General features: G+C 37.0%; 1 protein-coding gene across 4 annotated transcripts in view; it reads left to right on the top strand.

Moving 5' to 3' along the window:
* Positions 1–19,871, top strand: part of CHIC2 (cysteine rich hydrophobic domain 2) — a 60,549-nt gene that overhangs the window by 726 nt on the left and 39,952 nt on the right. Inside the window, exon 1 of one of the 4 annotated variants that reach the window (XM_072775079.1) lies at positions 343–4,225. The exons of the other annotated variants lie outside the window; for them this stretch is intronic. Coding sequence (XP_072631180.1) covers positions 4,185–4,225 — 41 coding nt within the window. The 5' untranslated portion in view covers positions 343–4,184. Of the gene's footprint in view, positions 1–342; positions 4,226–19,871 lie in introns of those variants that run through there. 4 annotated transcript variants of the gene reach the window in all.

The raw sequence follows: 19,871 nt of genomic DNA, 5'->3' as shown, positions 1-19,871 counted from the left end.
GGCCAGAGGTGGGCCCTACGGGAAGGGGGGGGAGGCGCCCCCCCGTGACAGCTGGTCGTGAGCGGTTCCCCGTCGCCGTGCCCGTGCCTTGCACACGCACACGCACACGCAGGTCCCCCCAGCCTTGCAGGGTCCATTTCCGCGGAAGTAACGCAGGCTCCTGTAATCGGCTCTGATAAAAATGTGTAGATGAACCAGCATCGGAGACCACGCAGAACGGCATACGTGTAACTACCCGGTTTTTTGTTTTGTTTTGTTTTGTTTTTGTTGTTTTGGAAAGAAATCTACGCGATGGACCCACTGAGCTCAGGTTCCTATTAAAGGGGCTCTCGGGGAATCCAAGCCTCCTCTGGGGGTGAACTCTGGCATCTATAGGGTTTCTTCCTTGGATAAGGGTCGTGTCCCCCCCCTCCCCCGCGTAAGTCCGATTTGCAGCGTTTAAAAGTCCCGAGATCTTTCAAACAAATAAGGAGGGAGAGCTTCGCTTCGCCCCGAAGGGTCATGACTAATAAAAGGAATGCGAAGACTCGGACCAAATCCTGAGCTGTCCGGAAGCAGGAAGTTTGGTAACGTTTCTCCGAGAAGTGCGGAGCTTTGGACAACGTGGAGTGTTTATTATTGTTCGCTTCGGATCTCTTGTTAAGACGCCAGGTCCAAGCTTCCACGCTTGTCAGGTCTTCTCCAGACTGTTACCTGTTTAGTGAAATTAAAAAAAAAAAAAAAGGGACAGGGAGCCTGGGGCCGGCCTGGAGTAGTTTTCATGACCCTACTGGTGTGTAGGGTGAGTGGGATGTGCCCTGAACAGCACTTGGAGGGAAATGGTTAAGACTTGCCATAGGAGGTTGTCAGCAGAACCCTGATCTCTCACTACGTGGTGCGACCAGCCATGTTGTTGTTTGGGTATGCTTATGTAATGCTTTGATTTCTTTAGCACCTGTCCCCTTTACATTCAGGTGACTTATAGGGTGAAGACGCTGCACGGGAAGACAGTAGGATTTATCACCAGAATAACAGTTACTTAGTGTCTTCAGTGTCATCTCCAGCCGAATTAAGAGAGAGCATGGATAGTAAATCTCTAGCATGTATCACAGAACTTTTATAGCCTGCCATGTAATTTTTTTAGTGTGAGTCTTAGGACCTTTTTACCTTGTTTCTTTAAGATTTTATGTATTCATTCATGAGAGACACAGAGAGAGACAGAGGCAGAGGGAGAAGCAGGCTCCGTGCAGGGAGCCGGACGTGGGACTGGATCCCAGGACTCCAGGATCACGCCCTGGGCTGAAGGCTGTGCTAATCTGCTGAGCCACCCGGGCTGCCCCCTTTTTACCTTGTTTTGAACCTAAAGAGCATATGGGTGCCTAAAGAAGGGAATTTTCAGACTCTGGTGCTGTCTCCCTGCCTTGCCCCCTGTATTCTGCTTGTCAAAGGAAAAGCCTGTGAAATTCTGTTATTTAAAAAGGTGCAGCTATAGTTGTAATGTTTCCTTTGCTTAAAGGAAAAGAAAAACTAAGCACTTTGTTGAGTAAATAGGATATGTAATAGATGAAGCACTCAGAACCAAGTAGGTGATGAGTACATTTGGTTGTAGTTGTTTGCCTACTAGAGAGATTAGCAGGATAGGAAAGAATTATTAGTGGTTTTCAGTCTTACTGCCCCTTTAGGATTACCTGGAGAGATGAAAAAAAAAAATAAACAAACGAACAAAAAACGGTGCCTTAACCCCAGGGCAGGCCAACTGAATGCCGGGTATCTGAGTGAGAGTCCCAGGCAAGAATGGATTTTTTTTTTTTTTTTTTTTTTAAAAGCAAGTCCCACTGGTGAGGGGCAGCTCAGGTGGCTCAGTGGTTTGGTGCCGCCTTCAGCCCAGGATGTGATCCTGGAGGAGACCTGGGATCGAGTCCTGCGTCAGGCTCCCTGCATGGAGCCTGCTTCTCCCTCTGCCTGTGTCTCTGCCTCTCTCTGTCTCATGAATAAATAAATAAAATCTTAAAAAAAAAAAAAAAAAAGCAGTTCCACAGGTGATTCTAATGTGTAGCCAGGGTTGAAAACCACTATTCCAGAGTATGAGGAGGAACTCTCTGCCATTAGTAAGCAATATGCCTTTTTATATTGGGAGTTATTTCTGTGATCTGTACAATCACTTTACCTCTCTTCCCCATTACCTTGAATCTGGGCTCTAGGTTCAAATCTACCCCCAGTCACTTGGGTAGATTATATAACCTTTAAGATTATTAAGTATTATATGAGACCATATATGCCAAGGATTCATCACATTATGTGATACTGTGCTCAATAAATAATAACTTTCATTAGTTATCCTCCACAGTCAGTGTTCTGCTTTGAGAAACATAGCGGCAGAGTACTAAGAAATCAGAACTGCCATTTTCAGACCTAATGATGATTGACTTTTGTCCTATTTTTCCATTTCTACACAATTTACATGAGGTTAAATTGCCATGTAAAATATTTTGGTGACAATTAGTAAGAATCTTTATTGAAAACCTTAACCTGTTTTGTGGTGACATAGAGTAATAGTAATACAAAACTTTTTGGTGTGTGTGACTTTGTCATGCATAATACAAAGGAATGCTGTGCCAGTTAGTAGCCCAGTTAGTGCCTATAAAGGTTTTGAAATTGGTGCTTATGGGTTACTATAACTGTTGAGCAGACTCAGTTTTTCTTGCCTCTAAATACAGATGGGAAAAACTAGTAAGGCAGTTATGGTAAAACTGCTGCTGCTCCCAGCCCACCTCTTTTTTTTAAACCAAGGAGCTCTTTAGAGAAGTCTTCCTTTACTGATTTGGAAATAAATCATAGTACAAACTGAATTATCTGTAATTCTGATCAGTCTGAAAAGATATAGATTCATCCATGTGTATTTTTCATAGACTTCACTTTTGAGTAGACGTTTATAGTTGGATATTTTTGCTTTTTTTCCCTCTGTACTTCAATGTATCATGTTATAGTATTACTCTTATTTTGGGAATCACTGTATTCTCATATGACATGATTTGGCAAGTCATTATAGTGATGTGACAAAGTAAGTTACCTTCCATTTTCTACTACACAGGCAAGTTTTTGTTAGTTTGGGGGCATAATCAAATTTTAGGGATATAAGGATGTAATATAATAATTTGTCTAAACAAAGTCTGCTTTAATGTGGTTTTCAATATTTATTTATTATTTATTTATTTATTTATTTATTTGGTAGGCTCCACACCTAACATGAGCCCAGTGCAGGGCTTGAACTTATTATGACCCTGGGATGAACACCTGAGCTGAGATCAAGAGTCGGATGCTTAACCGACTGAGTCACCCAGGCACCCTGCAAATATTTTTATATTGACTGCAAATCAGACTTATACTTTGTACTTCCATCATGATCGGTTTTCTTTTTTGACATTCTTCTGGATGAGTTTAATAATTTTCTTCATTGTTAGATTTGCAAGTAGCAGTATGGAACAATATGGCAGTTCCAACAGAGAGATCTCTTATACAGAAGCATATTTTGAGGAAAAGTGATATTTGAAGGAAGAGGGGAATAAGTTCCTATTATTGCTTAATATTGATGTACATGTAATTTAAAAGACTTGAGTTCACATTTCAATTAAAAGTAGATTTTCTGTGTGTGTGTGTGAGAGAGAGAGAGAGAGAGAAAGAGAGAGAGGAAAGGGGGAGGGAGAGAGTCTTCTCATTCTATTATGTAATGAAGATGAGGGGAAAAGTGATTACTAGGTGGTGTAGGCCAGATTGGTTAGTATTTTAAAATTACGAAGTTTTTTACCTCTCAGTAAATTTGTGCAAAATACAGTGATCGTTGGTGAAGACTTTAACTTTTCATAATGATAGTGCTAAAGGATGTTAATCTAAAAGTTAGAATTTAAATATAGTTTTTAGGCCAGTATTTTCCTAGCTGATCTATCACTATAACTGACATTATTTGCTTCTGTCTCACTTCATGCCCTCCTGTATCACAATCACTTGGGGCTTTCCTAGGCATAATCTTTGACTTCTAACTTAAGCCCTGTCATAGAGCCAAGTTATTTTGCTAAAGTTTGTTTCTAATAATGTTATTCTCTTTTAATTTCACTAAATTATTGTATCTTCGTGTACTCTCTTCTGAGGTATAATCTTCCTACCATCTCCACAAATAATTCCTCATCCTTCAGCACCAGTTTTTACCAATGGCTGTGGAACTCACTCTCTTTGCTTGTCTTCATCTCAGGTATGCTGTGGAAAATCAAAAGATTTAGAAGTGTGACTTGAAATGAAGAAAGTTGGAAACTTCTTTGGGGTACAATAAGATCTTTGCATAGGAGATATCACAAGAACATCTTGACCTTTCAAATGGTAGCGTTAATAAAAGATGGTCTATCTTGAAATGTATCAGTATTTCAACACTGCTACCCGGAGATCTGATCATGATTTGTCCAAATAACAGAATTACTTTGATTAAACAGGTTTTTTTTTTAACTTTATAATTTTCACCTCCTTTCCATTTTTAAAGATTAAACATTTTGTTTTGAGTTTTTGAAGACCTTATTTTGATGTTTTTCCATAAAGCTGTGAAGTTCTTTGAGAACAGGAATTGTGTTTATTGGTCTTTATTTCTCCACTATTTAATATAGTGTGTAGAATGTTATAAGTCCTAAATGCTCTCTAAGTAAATGAGATAATTGCATACATTTTTGGATCTTGTCAGAATTACTAAAGGAGTAATTGTTTTCCTCCCTTCCTGAACCTCCTACTGAAGGCAAACAATATTTTACAGTAGAACTCTTATAAAATCATATTCAAAAGATAAATGGCTTCTCTCTTTTTGTTTTAACAAAATTTGATGATAATTATAGGAAAATTGTAACATTGAGACATTTTTTCCCCCAGAGAAATTTTTCTTACTCCTTATCATTTGAAAGGAAATTAGTTTGATTTAGAATATAGCATTGAACATATCTTTGATAATATAAAGAAAAAAATGCTGAATACTTTAATGGGATCAACTACTAAAACTTCTCAGTGGATAAACTTTCTTGAAGAAATGAGGAATATGGTAGCAAACTGAAGTTTCAAAATTTTACTGTATTTGAATTTGAAATTTAGATGGTGTTTCAGTCCAAACAGTTCAATGTTGGATTTATGCCTCTTAACAGATATAAAATTGACTACTGCTTAAAATTTTATGTGACTAGCTAAGTGGAATACTAAATGGTGAAAAATAAGTTATATGAAATTATTTATGATGGTAATTACTCAAATAGTATTATTCTAAATAATATTACTCTGAATAATAATATTTCTGTAAAGAACAGTATTTTTTACTTTGAGAGCTGCTCTTGAACTCCCAACTTGAGTTTATATTCTAATAGGTTAAAGGCTCAGGTTATTAGACCAACTGTAAACTTGGAAGGAGATTTTTAATTTTTTTTAAAGATTTTATTGATTTATAGACAGAGAGAGAGGCAGAAACACAGGTAGAGGGAGAAGCAGGCTCCATGCAGGAAGCCCCATGTGGGACTTGATCCTAGGACCCTGGGATCATGCCCTGAGCCAAAAGTAGACGCTTAACTGCTGAGCCACCCAGGCATCCCGGATCTTTTAAATCTCCATAGTGTCTGTGTCTAGTTCAGCTTTCTAATCTATAAAACTACTTATGATTTTATTCTCAATAAAATTAGGTTTTCAATATAACACGTAGCAACAGCTATGTTTAGTGTCTTTAGTATCTTCTGTGAAAGATTTTTTTGTGACTTTTCATAATTTGTTTCAGAATCCATTTATAAAATCAGATCTTAAACCAAACTTTCAGTGTTCATGTAGTGTAGCTTAATCCCAATGCAAGATTTCTTAAACTTGCCTGATTATCAAAATCACTAAGAGCGTTTTAAAAGATACACATTTTAGGTTCTCTGCTCTAACATCCCCAATCAAAATCTCAAGAAGAGTCTAGGAATTTTTATTTTTAATAAGAGCTTAGGCGATTCTCTTATCATATTAGACACATTTAGAAGCAATTGATGGTATGTGGCACAACGAGTATGGTCTTTGATGTTCAGCAGGTTAGTTTTAATTCTCAGATAGTTCCCAACTGTAACCTAAATGTAACCATTAACCTTTCTGTGCTTTAGTTTTTTCATTTGCAAAAGGGATAATGTCTACCTCAAAGATTAGGTATGGGAGTCCAATATAATTTACCTAATGTGGTGGACTCACAATAAACATTTAGCAAATTGTTACTTATTACATATTTTGGTATTTATCCCTTCATGCACATTTTGTGGCTCATCTTTATCATTTTCTTGGAAATCCATCGAAAAGGTAATATATGCTTTCCTGCTTTTAAACAAGATCTTGAGCATAAGTCAGAATTATCCAATTGAGTTGAAACATTTAATCAACAGCAGGTATTATCAGGTTGGTATACAGTGATATTCTTAGGGGTCATTCAGGTATTTTGGGGTTTGAAGATCTTCTCTAAAGGGCACTTCCATTTACATTTCACATGTGTGGGCTTTCCTTTCTGTTTACCTTCTTTCTATCTAATAGATGAATTGTAGGTTGGGAATGAGACAACCAACATAATTAGAACTACGAAATAAGAAAAATTGCGGGCAGCCTGGGTGGCTCAGCGGTTTAGCGCTGCCTTCGCCCCAGGGCCTGATCCTAGGGGCCCTGGATCCAGTCCCACGGTGGGCTCCCTGCAGGGAGCCTGCTTCTCCCTCTGCCCCCCCCCCCATGTCTCTCATGAATAAATACAATCTTTAAAAAAAAAAAAAAAGAAAAGTTGGCTAAGAGTACTGGATTTAGATGCTTGAATTTTAATACTTGAGTTTTAAGATATTTGTTTCCTCAAATAATTTTTTATTGAGGTTTTTTGATAAGTAGTTTGACAAGCATTTATTATTTATTTATTTATCTTTTTAAAGATTTTATTTATTTATTCATGAGAGACAGAGAGAGAGAGAGAGGCAGAGACACAGGCAGAGGGAGAAGCAGGCTCCACGCAGGGAGCCCAATGTGGGAATCGATCCTGGAACTCCAGGATCACGCCCTGGGCCAAAGGCAGGAGCTAAACCGCTGAGCCACCCAGGGATCCCGACAAGCATTTATTAAATTTTATGTTAGGTATTATGTGAGACAGTAGGTACATAGTTGTGAATAAAACAAACATAGTTGCTCTGTCCTCACAGAGCTTATAGTTAAGAGACAAATTATGTCTGAGCAAATTGCTGCGAAGGAGCCCTTTAAATAAAGTGCTGTGACTGATAATAATGGGATTAGGGAGAAGCTCTTCTGAATAGTAGCATTTTAGGAACTATGAAAGGTTCTGTGAAGAGCATTCCAGGTATGGAGAAGAGCAAAATAAGTCTGGCTGGCCTGAGGAACTGAAAGGCCACTTGGGTGCAGTGGCCAGAATGTAGTGAGTAAGGGGGATGGTGCCTTGACATGAAGTTGGTGAACTGAATAGGAGCAGGAAAGGATTGTAGAGGGATTAGAGTGAAACAGGAGAGAGTAGTTAGGAGGCTGCTGAATGGCCTGGATGAGACATGATGGTTGTGGTGATGGTCTTTAGATAAAGTTCTGTCTAGAAGTCATCAAAGTTCACAACTCTCAGGTCTGAAAAAACAGCAGGAACTCCTGGTGCCATCTCTTTCCCCATTCCCATCTCATCCTCATTCCCATCTCGTGTTTTGCTGTGTTTTTTGCTTTGGTTTTATAAGGAGTGAGGTCAAAGAACTGTGGTTGCCTTTACTGTTGACTAGAGGCCCTCTCGATGACATACCTGCATTTCCTGTTCTGCTACCATAGGGCAGCTAGTGCAAGGGAACAGCGTGTCCCGGAAGTAGAGAGGGGCTTTCCCACAAGATCATAGATTTTGAAGTGAGCTTTGTAAAGTCTTACCCTTTGGCTACGAGAGGTGTGGTGTTTGACAATGATCTGTTTATTAGATTTGAGGAAAAGACTGTGCTTTTTAAGTCTTTACACTTAAAACTAAATTGAATATACAAGGGCTGAATTTTCTCACAAAGACCTAGACAACTGATTTTTTTTCTCCTTAAGCTCTTCTCCATCTATGTAGGTCTATGTAGGATCTTACCATCTAAGAAAACCTAAGCTTATGTTGGTTAGAGTTGGTTTGACTTTGGGGTAACCAAACTTTGTGTTGTTGTTTTTTTTAATCGTGAGTGTGTATATGTGTGTGTACTTCCTGCAAGAGCTCTTTTTTTTTTTTTTTTTTTTATTCTCTTTGATTTTGTGTTGTAGTTATAATGGAGTCCTTGAAGTTTAGTAAAGGAATTCCTGTGTACCCAGCCTTCTTTTTCTGCCATTTCTAAACTATTCTAAATGTCCTTGAAATTTATATTTTTGGTAGTTTATATTATAATCCAGTTCAACCTATATATTCTTAAATGAACATAATTTATCACTATTGTGTTGCTTGTAAGATTTATATGTGAAGAATATTCTAATGTATGTATAAATTAGATAGTTGAGTTAGATTAGTTGAACTCATATATTGTTAGAGGTTACTACCAAGAAGTTTAATCAGTATATATTTAAATAATTTCCATTGTTTAATAACATATGTAATCGTCTATAAATACTTGAAAATACAATCTTAATAGTTGAAAATTAGTAAAATTCTAATGCTAGAATATTATAGAACTATATAGTGATGAGGTTTATGATAAAACAAATTAATAAATTATTTAAAAAATAAGTCTTTGATTTTACTAGTTTATTAATAAGATTGTATTTTCACAGAGCTGGATGAACCCAACCAAATATTCAGAATTTGGTCACACAGAATTTTTAGACGTGTTCTGAGATTCATATTTATGTCCTAACTCCAGGGGTTCTGTGTCTTCTGGGAAAGCACAGTATACTTTCAGTTCTAGCCCTTCTTCTTTGAGTTTCATTGATATTCAGATATTCAGATGTGTATTGAGGCAACCAGATGAATTTAAAGCATGGTTTTTATGAATTAACATCTCTTAATTTCTTCCGTAGTTATGATGAATTTATCTCCCAAAATAGCTAAAAAGCTGATTCCATTGAGCTCAGAGTTCAACATTATGAAATAAGTGCTGTCTTCACTTGCCATCTGCATAGTTGATGCTTTCAGTTTGAATCTGAAATTTTTGGTTCATGTATTCATAGGTCTTGTCATATCTGTAGGAAGATAAAATTCTATGAGCCGAGATTTGTACAGGTTGAATGTCTCAGGATCCAAAATATCCAAGACTGATTTTCATAATCTTTTCCCCAAATCAATTTCAACTGCAGCCTTTTTATTCTCAATTGGTGGCAGATCTGGCAACCTATTTGCTTAGGCTAAAAACATCTCTGACACATCTGTAAGGTCTCTCTTTCTCTTTCACTTCATCCAGGCTGTCAGGAAATCATCCATTGGCTCTGTCTTCAAAATGTATTCAAAATTTGACCACTTTTTGTTATCTCCACTAACCAGTGTGAGCTGTCACCATCTCACTTCTGCTTACGCTGAATTTTTTTTCTCCCTTCCTCCTTTGCTTCTCAGCCTTTACAGTCTTCTTAGTACTTCTCCCATAGAGATTATTTTATTATTTTATTTTATTTTATTTTATTTTATTATTTTATTTTATTTTATTTTATTTTATTTTATTTTATTTTATTTTATTTTAATTTTATTATTTTTAGAGATTCTTTTAAAATCAGATCCTGTCTCTTTTGTATCAAACCTCCCCAAAGCTCCCCATCTTCAGAGTTTAAGTTCCTTTTGGTGGCCTACAAGACCTATGTGATCTGACCCATTGTTACTTTTCTGACTTTCTGCTATTCTTTCTTAAAAAAAAAAAAAGAACAAAGCAAATTTATTTATTTAGTTTAGAGAGAGTACAAGTGCGTGAGAGAGCACAAGTGGGGGTGGGAGTGGGAAGGAGGGGGTTGGGAGAGACAGAGGGAGAAGGAAAGAAAGAAACTCAGGCTCCACACTGAGCATGGAGCCCCAAGGCGGGGCTGGATCCCAGGACCCTGAGATCATGACCTGAGCAGGAATCAAGTCAGATGCTCAGTCGCCTGAGCCACCCAGACACCCCTCTATATTCTTTGATTTGTTTACCCCACTCTAGTCACACTGGCTTCCTTTCTATTCTCTGAGTGATTCCAGGCACGCTCCTGGCTTAGGACTTTTGCACTGGCTTGTTCCACTTTCTGGAATATTCCCTCCAGATATCCAAATGGCTGGCTCATTCACCTTCAGATCTTTCACAGTTATTTTCTTTTCACAATTGTCTTCTTAATGACCCCACCCCCTCCCATTTAAAATTAAAACTCATTTATTTCTCCCTTACTCTTTTTTTCGTAACAGCTTTCTCAAGGAGTTGAGATGAGACATACTTGATAAAAAGTACAAAGTTTTGACAGCCTTCTCTTGCAAAGAGAAAAACTAAACTTTATGACAAAAATAAAGTTTTAAACTTTCTTCTTGTTTTAATAGCAACTGTCCCACCGGTAAAATGTGAATTCAGGAAGCCTTGCTAATTTTTTTTTTTTCTGAAAAACTTTGGGACACCATTTGATCTTTGGGCCATTGTTGACGCCGAGAGGCCAGTTTGTCTTACTCGAAGCAAATAAAACCAGATGGGAGATTTGCTTTCCCAAGACAGTAGACCTCATGGCTTTCTGAACCAGGATTAGAATTTGGGCATTAGGTCTCTCCTTTGTATTGCTCTACCATCTTTACCACAGTAACTTCTCTGTGCTTTTCAACCTTTGTCTTAACCTGGATTCCTGGCCTGATGCTTGCCCATATTAGCTTGTAGAGTTTTTAACTCATCAGTGTTGCCCAGCTTTCCTAAACCTAGCACCTTCCTGGATACCCCGTTTCCTGTATACCACCTCCTGACCTTGAAAAGGTTGGCAAAAAGTTGGAAAATCTTTCACAGTTAACGTTAGGCAATTCGATCATTGGTATTCTATTTGCTAAGCTGTTTGAAGAGGATGTTTGTGAAGTCATTGATATTTGGGTGTTCTCTAGTTTATCAAGTTGTCCAAAGTGGCTATTAAATGATATTGCCCAGTTTATTAGAAGAATGATAACCATAATAAAAACACACTAGACATTTATGTTGTTTTATAATAATAAAAGCAGGGGGATCCCTGGGTGGCTCAGCGGTTTGGCGCCTGCCTTTGGCCCAGGGTGCCAGCCTGGAGTCCCGGGATCGAGTCCCACATCGGGCTCCCGGCATGGAGCCTGCTTCTCCCTCTGCCTGTGTCTCTGCCTCTCTCTCTCTCTGTGTCTATCATAAATAAATAAATAAATCTTTAAAAAAAAAAAAAAAAAAAAAATAATAATAAAAGCAGTTACAACATACAGTGTTTATGCCATTCACTGTTGGTGCTTTGTTACATTATTTAATGAGTTAGGCACTATTATTGTCCCTGGTGTATGAATAAGGAAACTCAAGCTCAGAAAACATAACGTAACTTACTCAGAGTGACACATCTAGTAAATGGTAGTGTTAAGATTTCATTCCAGGAGGTCTGGCTGGCTCCAGAGTCTGTTTGCTTAATTGCTTCTTTTATTTTATGGAACCAAAGCAACAAGCGTATGCATTTTCTATATTATTCATCAACACAAACATTTATAAATCCTGTATATTTTGGGAGTTTAGGTACAAATGTGAAAAGCTGAAAAACAGATTTTATTTTTCTAGGTCCATATGAGAACGTTAACATTTATTTTGTACTAGTTTTTTTTTTTTTAAATGTAACTTTTTTTATTTTTTTTAAATTTTATTTATTTATGATAGTCACAGAGAGAGAGAGAGAGAGGCAGAGACACAGGCAGAGGGAGAAGCAGGCTCCATGCACCGGGAGCCCGACGTGGGATTCGATCCCGGGTCTCCAGGATCGCGCCCTGGGCCAAAGGCAGGCGCCAAACCGCTGCGCCACCCAGGGATCCCTATTTTGTACTAGTTTTAATTGTATAATTTCTGTTTGATGGAAAATAACTCTTTCTCCCTCCATTTCTCAAATATTTTCTCAGTCTACAAGTTTTCTAGGTCAAGGAGATAAACATTTTTTTTACACTTTCAGAGAATTACTAGAGGCATTGACCTGTAGTAGAAATTGCCCCTGGCTTGGGTTCAAGAAAGTAAGGCTCTAGACTAGATCTTACATATTATGTTATTTACCTCTTAGATATTTTTCCATCTGTGAAATGAAATGTTTGGACTGAATGAAAACTGTGTTCTTTTCCAGCTTTCCAATTCTGAGATTTGTACTGTTGTGAACTAGAAATTATTTTTTTCTCTTTAATTTCTAAATTCTTTACAGTATACTTGTTACATCTCTAAAAATCCTTTAAGAATGTACTCTACAATATACCTTAAAAGTAGAATTATTTTGAAATCTAGGCATGTCAATTGCACATATATTTCTTTACTTTAACTTAAAAACAAACCCCTTTGGGTGCCTGGCTGGCTCAGTTGGTGGAGCATGTGACTCTTAATCTTGGGGTTTGAGTTCAAGTCCCGTGTTGGGTATAGAGATTACTTAAAAATAAAATCTTTAAAAACAAATACTCTTTAATCTATTTTCTCCTTCAGGTTTAATCTTTTTTCTTTTTCTTAAATCCTTTTTCTAATTATAAGGAAAAACAAAGATTATTTAGAAATTGGGAAATAGGGATGTCTCAGTGAAGCAGAAAATAAGCTGCCTATAATTACCAAGAGACCAAGGTCATTTAATATTTTGGTGTCTTTATTTTTCATCCTTACTAAATTTTTCTTTCTAGGAGTCTTTTCTTTTTAATATTTATTTATTAGAGAAAGAGTGCACAAGTGAGAGTGAGCAGGGGTTGAGGGTGGGGAGTTAGGGGAGGAGCAGAGGGAGAGGGACTTAAGCAGATTCCTTGCTGAGTGTGGAGCCCCACAGAGGGCTCAGTCCCACAACCTGGGGATCATGACCTGAGCTGAAATCAAGAGTCAGACACTTAACCGACTGAGCCACCCAGGAGTCCCTGTTTAGTTTAAAATAGCAATATATGTTATAGACATTTTGGAAAACTTGGAAATCTAGAAAATGAAGTATCACTCATAAGCTTCTTGCCTATGATTAACCATGATTAATATTTTGATGGATTAACTTTGTGAATTTTTCTCTGCATATGTGTAAATATTTTTACTAAAAAATTGAAACCATACTTAAAAGGATTTTGTATTCTACATTTTTCATTTAACATATTGGGAACATTTGCCAGTTATATGAGGGTTCTTAAAGTATGAAATACAGGCTCCATAGATTTCTATACATTTCTAGAAGAATTGACCCAGTACTACCTGGGTCAAAAGTTACAAATTTTTTTTTTTTTACTTTTATATACTATCAAATTTTACTCTGAACGTTTCTATTATTTTGTAAGTTTTTTTCTTTTTTTTTAAATTTTTTATTTATTTTTATTTATTTATGATAGTCACACAGAGAGAGAGAGAGGCAGAGACACAGGCAGAGGGAGAAGCAGGCTCCATGCACCGGGAGCCCGACGTGGGATTCGATCCCGGGTCTCCAGGATCGCGCCCTGGGCCAAAGGCAGGCGCCAAACTGCTGCGCCACCCAGGGATCCCAGTTTTTTTTCTTTATAGTTGAGAGCACAGTGTATGTACAGTTTTGTGTTTTCTTTTTAACTTCATGGTATAACACATATTTCCTATGTTATTAGTTTGCAAACTTTATTTTTTTTAAAGACTTATTCGAGAGCGGGATTATTTTTTAGGCTAGATTCCTGAAAGAGAAAGTACTATGACAAAGGTCTAAATATTTGTAATGCCAAATTATTTCTGGAATGGTTGTAATAATTTAAAGTTCCATTGACGGTGCTTGATAAATATTTTTTAGTTTTTTTTTTTTTAAGATTTAAAAAAAGAACATTTATTCATGAAAGACATGAAGACACACACAAAAGAGGCAGCAACATAGGCATGCTCCCCACTAGGAGCCCCCTGTGGAACTTGATCCTGGGACCCTGGGTCCATGCCCTGAGCCCAGGGCAGATGCTCAACTGCTGAGTCATCCAGGTGTCCCATATTTTTTTAGTTTCATTTACATATTAGTCTTTGTAGATAACTGAATTAAGATGCCATCCACCTTGAATTGTATCTTTTGAAATTATTAAATGCTACTTGCAGCTTTTTAGATTAATACAGATTATTAGGTTTAAGGGGAGTTTAGCTTCCTATCCATTACTCTTCTTTCAAGAATATCAAATTGTAATTTTACATGATAAAATTTGGCTTTTTCGATATTGTCCAGGTCTAATTGTACTTTTAGAATAAAGGAAGTTATTTTTTGCCATACTCAAAAACTTTAGACTTGGAGAGCATAATAGATAAAGGTAAGTAATTTATAATAAAAGCAGTAATTTATAATGCAGTCAAGTTAAGCTGAGACATATATCTCATTTTCATTGCTAACAGACCCCACTTCCTGCCAAAATTAAAAAAAAAAAAAACAAAAACCTCCCCCAAACTGAACTAAGATAGTATAAAAACTAAGTAACCTATGTAACATCAAAACCATTTAAGATGGTATTTTGCAATTACATTACTAAACATGACATGTGCCTTTTCTAATCGATTTAGTAAAGTAAGATGATCTTAAAACAGTAATGCTTTCATTGCCCTAGAATGAAATAAACAAACAAAAAGCTCTTTCTTTCTCAATAAAATAAATAAATCTTTTTAAAAATGAAGTTTGCAAACTAATAATATAGGTAATACATAACAGTATAGAAAAAACCTGCCAGAAATCAAAGACATTGCAAAGGAGGTATTTGCTGTAGCCAACTAAGATATTCCCCCACTCTAATTCTCAAGCTCTTTGCTAGGAGAAAGCATGCTCTATTAAGGAGGACTTGCTGAAAAAATTGTTTTCAACTACTCTGTAGACTGGTCTCATCAGTAAAGAAATGTAGATTAAAGTCTGGGTTGTAGTAGTTTGAATAATGAATGGAAGATGAGATAAAGACAGTTAATGTGAGGACTCTTTCAGGACACTATATGAGGAAGGAAAAGAGGTGGATGCCATCATACACTGAGGGAGAAGAGAATAGGATTTCAGATTCTCCACCTGGGTAGACGTAAGCAGGTTTGTAGGCTATGTGTAAGCAGCCAAAAGAGAGGGAACAATACACTGATTGCAGAGGAGACTGGAGGAGATAAAACCAGGAGCAAATGGTTAGCTTTTGGGAAGCTAAGCTTGCCTTCGTTGAGAAAAATAGTAAAGATACTGAGGACATAAGTACGTCTAATTGGGATGAAGACGAGAGTCTAAACTGTCCTGAGAGTAGGAAGGTGTACAGAAAGGAGTTAACATAGCAGGCTCCAGACTTCTGTCCTTAGAAACACTTGTTTGTATTATTGGCTCTTGGCAGGTGTCTGGGAGCTTGGACTTGAGGAGGGTTCCCAGTATTCCCCAAACTGATAGGAATGGCTCACTGAGCCTAAATTGTTTGAACAAACAATGTTATTTATACTTTCCTTCTGAGAATCTGGAATTTTGGTCTCTGTTAGTAGAGGGTGCATGTATACCAGTTCCTGATAAAAGCCTTGGGCACTGAATCTCTAATGAACATTCCTGGTAGACAGTATTGTATACATGTTAAAACTAGTTGCTGGAGGAATTAAGCACATCCTTGTGCCTTCACTGAGAAGATACTCTTGCAAGCTTGCTCTTGGTTTCTTTGGACTTTGCCCTTTGTTCCTTCTCCTTTTGCTGATTTTGCTTTTGTATCTGTCTGCAGTGAGTACAACTATATACTGAGTCATGTGAGCCTCCTAGTAAATCATCAAATGTGAGGGTAGTTTTGTGGAGCTCTAGCACAGAGAGAGTGTGACCTGGAAGGCTGAAAATGATGATTGAGATTTGGAGCAATGTGATAGAAACAGAAATCATGGGCATCAGAAGAAGACAGAACAGTGGTGTGGAAATTTGCAATGAAGAGTTAGTGGAATGTAGACATATTTTCTGTTTTGGAAATTGATCATTCAGCGAATGTTTATTGAGTATTTATCAGGCATTGGGCCAGACTGTTGGGATATAAAGATAATTTAGATACCTACCCACAAACAACTCAGAGTAGGGAATTAGGCTTGTAAACATAATTATAAAGTATGATAAGGACTGCACAAGAGAGAATGTAGTCAAGTATCATGGGAACATGGAAGATGGAGTCTGGAAGGTGGGCTTCCAGAGAATGAGCTATGATTGAGAATTTTTAGGAAAGAGTGTCATTCTAAGAGGATGTTTGGTTATATTGGAGAAGAAAAAAAATTTTTTTTAAAGAAGAGATAAGGAGTTATGCAGGGTAGATATACAGATTAGGGGTACCAAAGTTAAATCTTAAAAGGAATTTAGAAGGGAGGTGATCTATCAGGAAAGGGAGGTTTTTTGTTTTGTTTTGTTTTGTTTTTTTAAGATTTTATTTATTTAGGAGAGAATGAGTGGGGAGGGGCAGATGGGGAGGGAGAAAGAATCTGACGCTGACTCTGCAGTGTGTGTGGAGCCTGACGCTAGACTTGATCTCAGGAATCTGAGATCATGACCTGAGCTGAAATCAAGAGTCAGACGGTTAACTGACTGAGCTACTCAGGTGCCCCAGAAAAAGGAGATTCTGAATTGGATGAAGATGAGAGTGCAAGGTAACAGATTGGCTTACGCTTTGAGTTATAGCTATAGAATGAGGTGACAGTGAAATGGAAGAAGGTGAGATAAGAGTAAAACAAGCCTATTTGAAGATTCCTTTAGAGTTAGGTGTAAAGTTGCTGTTTCTCTCCAAAGCTTTAGTAGATAATATTACATGAACTTTCAGAATTACCTCAAATTACATAAAAGTAAAATTGGCTTTGTACATGCTATCTTTGGTTTAAAAGCTGTATAAGTCGTCTATTCTAGGATCTTGTTATGAAGTATTACAGAGAAGATGCTCAGTGGTTGTGATTTGAATGAATTCTCTTTTCAAGACTTGTAAACTTGTTATGGATAAGAATAAACTAGGTTAAGTTTAATGTACTTTATCTTGTCATATTTACCATTCTTTGAAAAAAGTTTAAATCTTTTATCAATTCTGAAGCCATGAGTGTTTTAACCATAATTGAGAAAGAGGTCTTTTAGGTAATGGGAAATGTAGATATAGCACATGTCTACATGTTTACATTTTCTTTTATATCATCTTATGGACTGACAGTAGATATTGAATGGTAAATGAGACAGCTGTTGGTAGCACTTTGTCAATGTTTACTTTCTTCTTTATTTTGTCTTTCCCTCTTCTACTTCTCTTTCCCCACTTTTCCCTACATTTTTTTTTTCCTTTTGCTTTTTATTGCCTGTGTGTAGCCTGGAGACCCACTAAAAATAACAACCATTGCTCATCTCCACCAGTGACATTCAAAGCTAGGAAAAAAAGATCTATTAAAGTAATAAGCTTTGAACTTAGTTTTTAAGGTATAGGTGGTAGCTCTAATATTTTTAATTGAATCATTTTTTTTCTTGTTTATGTAGTGTTGGTTCGTTAACTTTCAGCCTCTTACTTTTTAAAAATCAAGACTGTCACTTCAAGGAAAACAACTCTTAGCATTTGTTGTCAGTAATGAAACTCTAGCTTTCAGATGAAAATTAGAATTTTGGAAAACTTGTATCTGTCACTGGAACTTGGCAGTTTCCCATATTTTCTAGTGAGCTCAGTGGTCATATTAATGAATGTGATGATTCTAATATTATAATGAAGTGTGCCAACATTTTGAAGATTTGAATAACTCAATTTACTCAGTTTACTAATATTTTCAAGGGACAAATGTATGAAGTTACAAAATCAGGTATTGGTAAAACCATTCAAAACGTAATATATACCAATGGAATTTAGTTTAACATAGCTAAAGTTAAAAAACAAAACAAAACAAAAACATAGCTAAAGTTTAAAAGGTCATTGATGTAGTTTCAGTTATCTCCAGACACTACCATGTGTTGAGTTTTGGTATATTATCAAAGAATGGTATACACAAATTTCCAACTACATATCTGGTGAGGCCTAATTTTCTTTATAAACATCAACCAAAGAGCGTATCACAGCAGATTGAATGCACAAAGAAATGTGAGAATCCAACTGTCTTCCATTGTCAAATGTTAAGGAGATGTGAAAATGTAAAATAGTACTTCTCTCTCCAAAATTTTTTGGTTTGAAAAAGTCATTTCTCATAAAAATGTTATATTTGTTAGCATATACTGGGATCATTTATGAATAAGGTGTTTTTTTGTTTTTTTTTTAAGAATTATTTATTTACTTGTGAGGAATAGAGCTGGAAGGGGAGAAAGAGGGCAGAGGGAGAAGAGAATCTCAAGCCAACTGCCCTGAGCGTGGATCCTGACTGGGGTGGGGGTGGGAGGGGTCAGTCTCATGACCCTGAGATCACTACTAGAACTGAAACCAAGAATTGGTTGCTTAACTGACTGCATCACCTAGGGGCCCCTATGAATAAGTTGTAAAAATGTTTTAGATGTCTTAGTTCTAATGTCTAATCCAAAATATTGGTAAATATAAAGCACATAAACTTAAGTTATTGAGGTCCTCAAAGATTTAAGAGAGGGAAGGTCCTGATGCCAAACCTTTGAAAACCCCTGTAACAGAGAACTATATTCCAAATGCAGATGGAGAAGGGGTGCCTGATTATCATGGCTCATTCTACTAGTAATCATAAGTACTTATTTGGATATTATATGTCTTGGTTAGAGATTTTAAAAGAGAAAGCAAAGCGTGGTTGGGGTTCACTCTTGTGGACTTCAAGGGCTTCAAGTGCAGCATTTTCTTTACATTTATTTCAGGTATTCTTGTTCAGTGGGTGGGAAATGCAAGCAAAGGGGAAGGGAATATTCATTAGCACCAAGTTAATGACTGGTAGAAAAGCTAAGCATTCTATATAGTGATAATCTTGTCACGGGGTAATCTTTCTTGGTATTTTTTTTTAGGGGTGAGATGAAGGAAGAGGAAGGTTTACTATCTGTTCCTCAGATACAACTTAACAAGAAGTATGACTGAAGAGGAACTAAGTCAATGTCCTTGGAACTACAAGTTCTTATCAGAAGAATAACTAGCCTGACTTAAAAGGAGCCCTGACCTGCAGGAACAACAGAGCAATTAATTAGCTTGTTATGTTCCCTGGGTAAAGAATCAACACTCACATGGCCAGCAGTCAGTGTAGCCAATAAGGAAATATTCAGGCTCTAGAAAAAAAGGAAATTAGGGTTTAAACTCATCCTGGACTGCTCCCTCCATTTAATCTGTGTTAAATGTCTTAATGGCTGGGATGAAAGAGGGAGACTTTTCTATTTAGGAAAGGTGGAGAGGGCCTTCTGGGTGGCTTAGTTGGTTCAGTGTCTGACTCTTGGTTTTGGCTCAGGTCATAACCTCACGGTCATGAGATCGAGCCCCATGTTGGACTCTGTGCTGGGTTAAGAGTCTCTCTCTGCCCCTCCCCCACTTTGCAGGTGTGCACTCTCAAAAAAAAAAAAAGCGAAGACTTGGAGGTTTCTGGGTGTTGCTTTTCTAAAATTTTTCAAAGACCACTTGGAAGTAGATGGTTAATTGCAATAATAGACATAATTGAAATGGAAACTCTTGATTGAAAGAGAAAACCTTCAGACCAAGGGAGATTATACTTCAAGAGATGGAAATGTATAATTTATACTTAGTAACATTTGTTGAATGTCCTCGTCTCTGAAAAAATAGATGAAAAGGAGGTACTGAGAGAGCTATCAGTGAGCATTTTACTCTTCCTTGTTTCAGGACTGTGTATTTATAAGGGCTGTTAAGACAGTGAATCTTAAGGGTTCTCATCATA

The sequence above is a fragment of the Canis lupus genome, chromosome 14 (genome assembly GCF_048164855.1).
Source record: "Canis lupus baileyi chromosome 14, mCanLup2.hap1, whole genome shotgun sequence".
Classification (NCBI taxonomy): domain Eukaryota; kingdom Metazoa; phylum Chordata; class Mammalia; order Carnivora; family Canidae; genus Canis; species Canis lupus.
The sequence above is the reverse complement of the archived record's forward strand: the minus strand, read 5'-3'. Positions and strand labels throughout refer to the sequence as shown.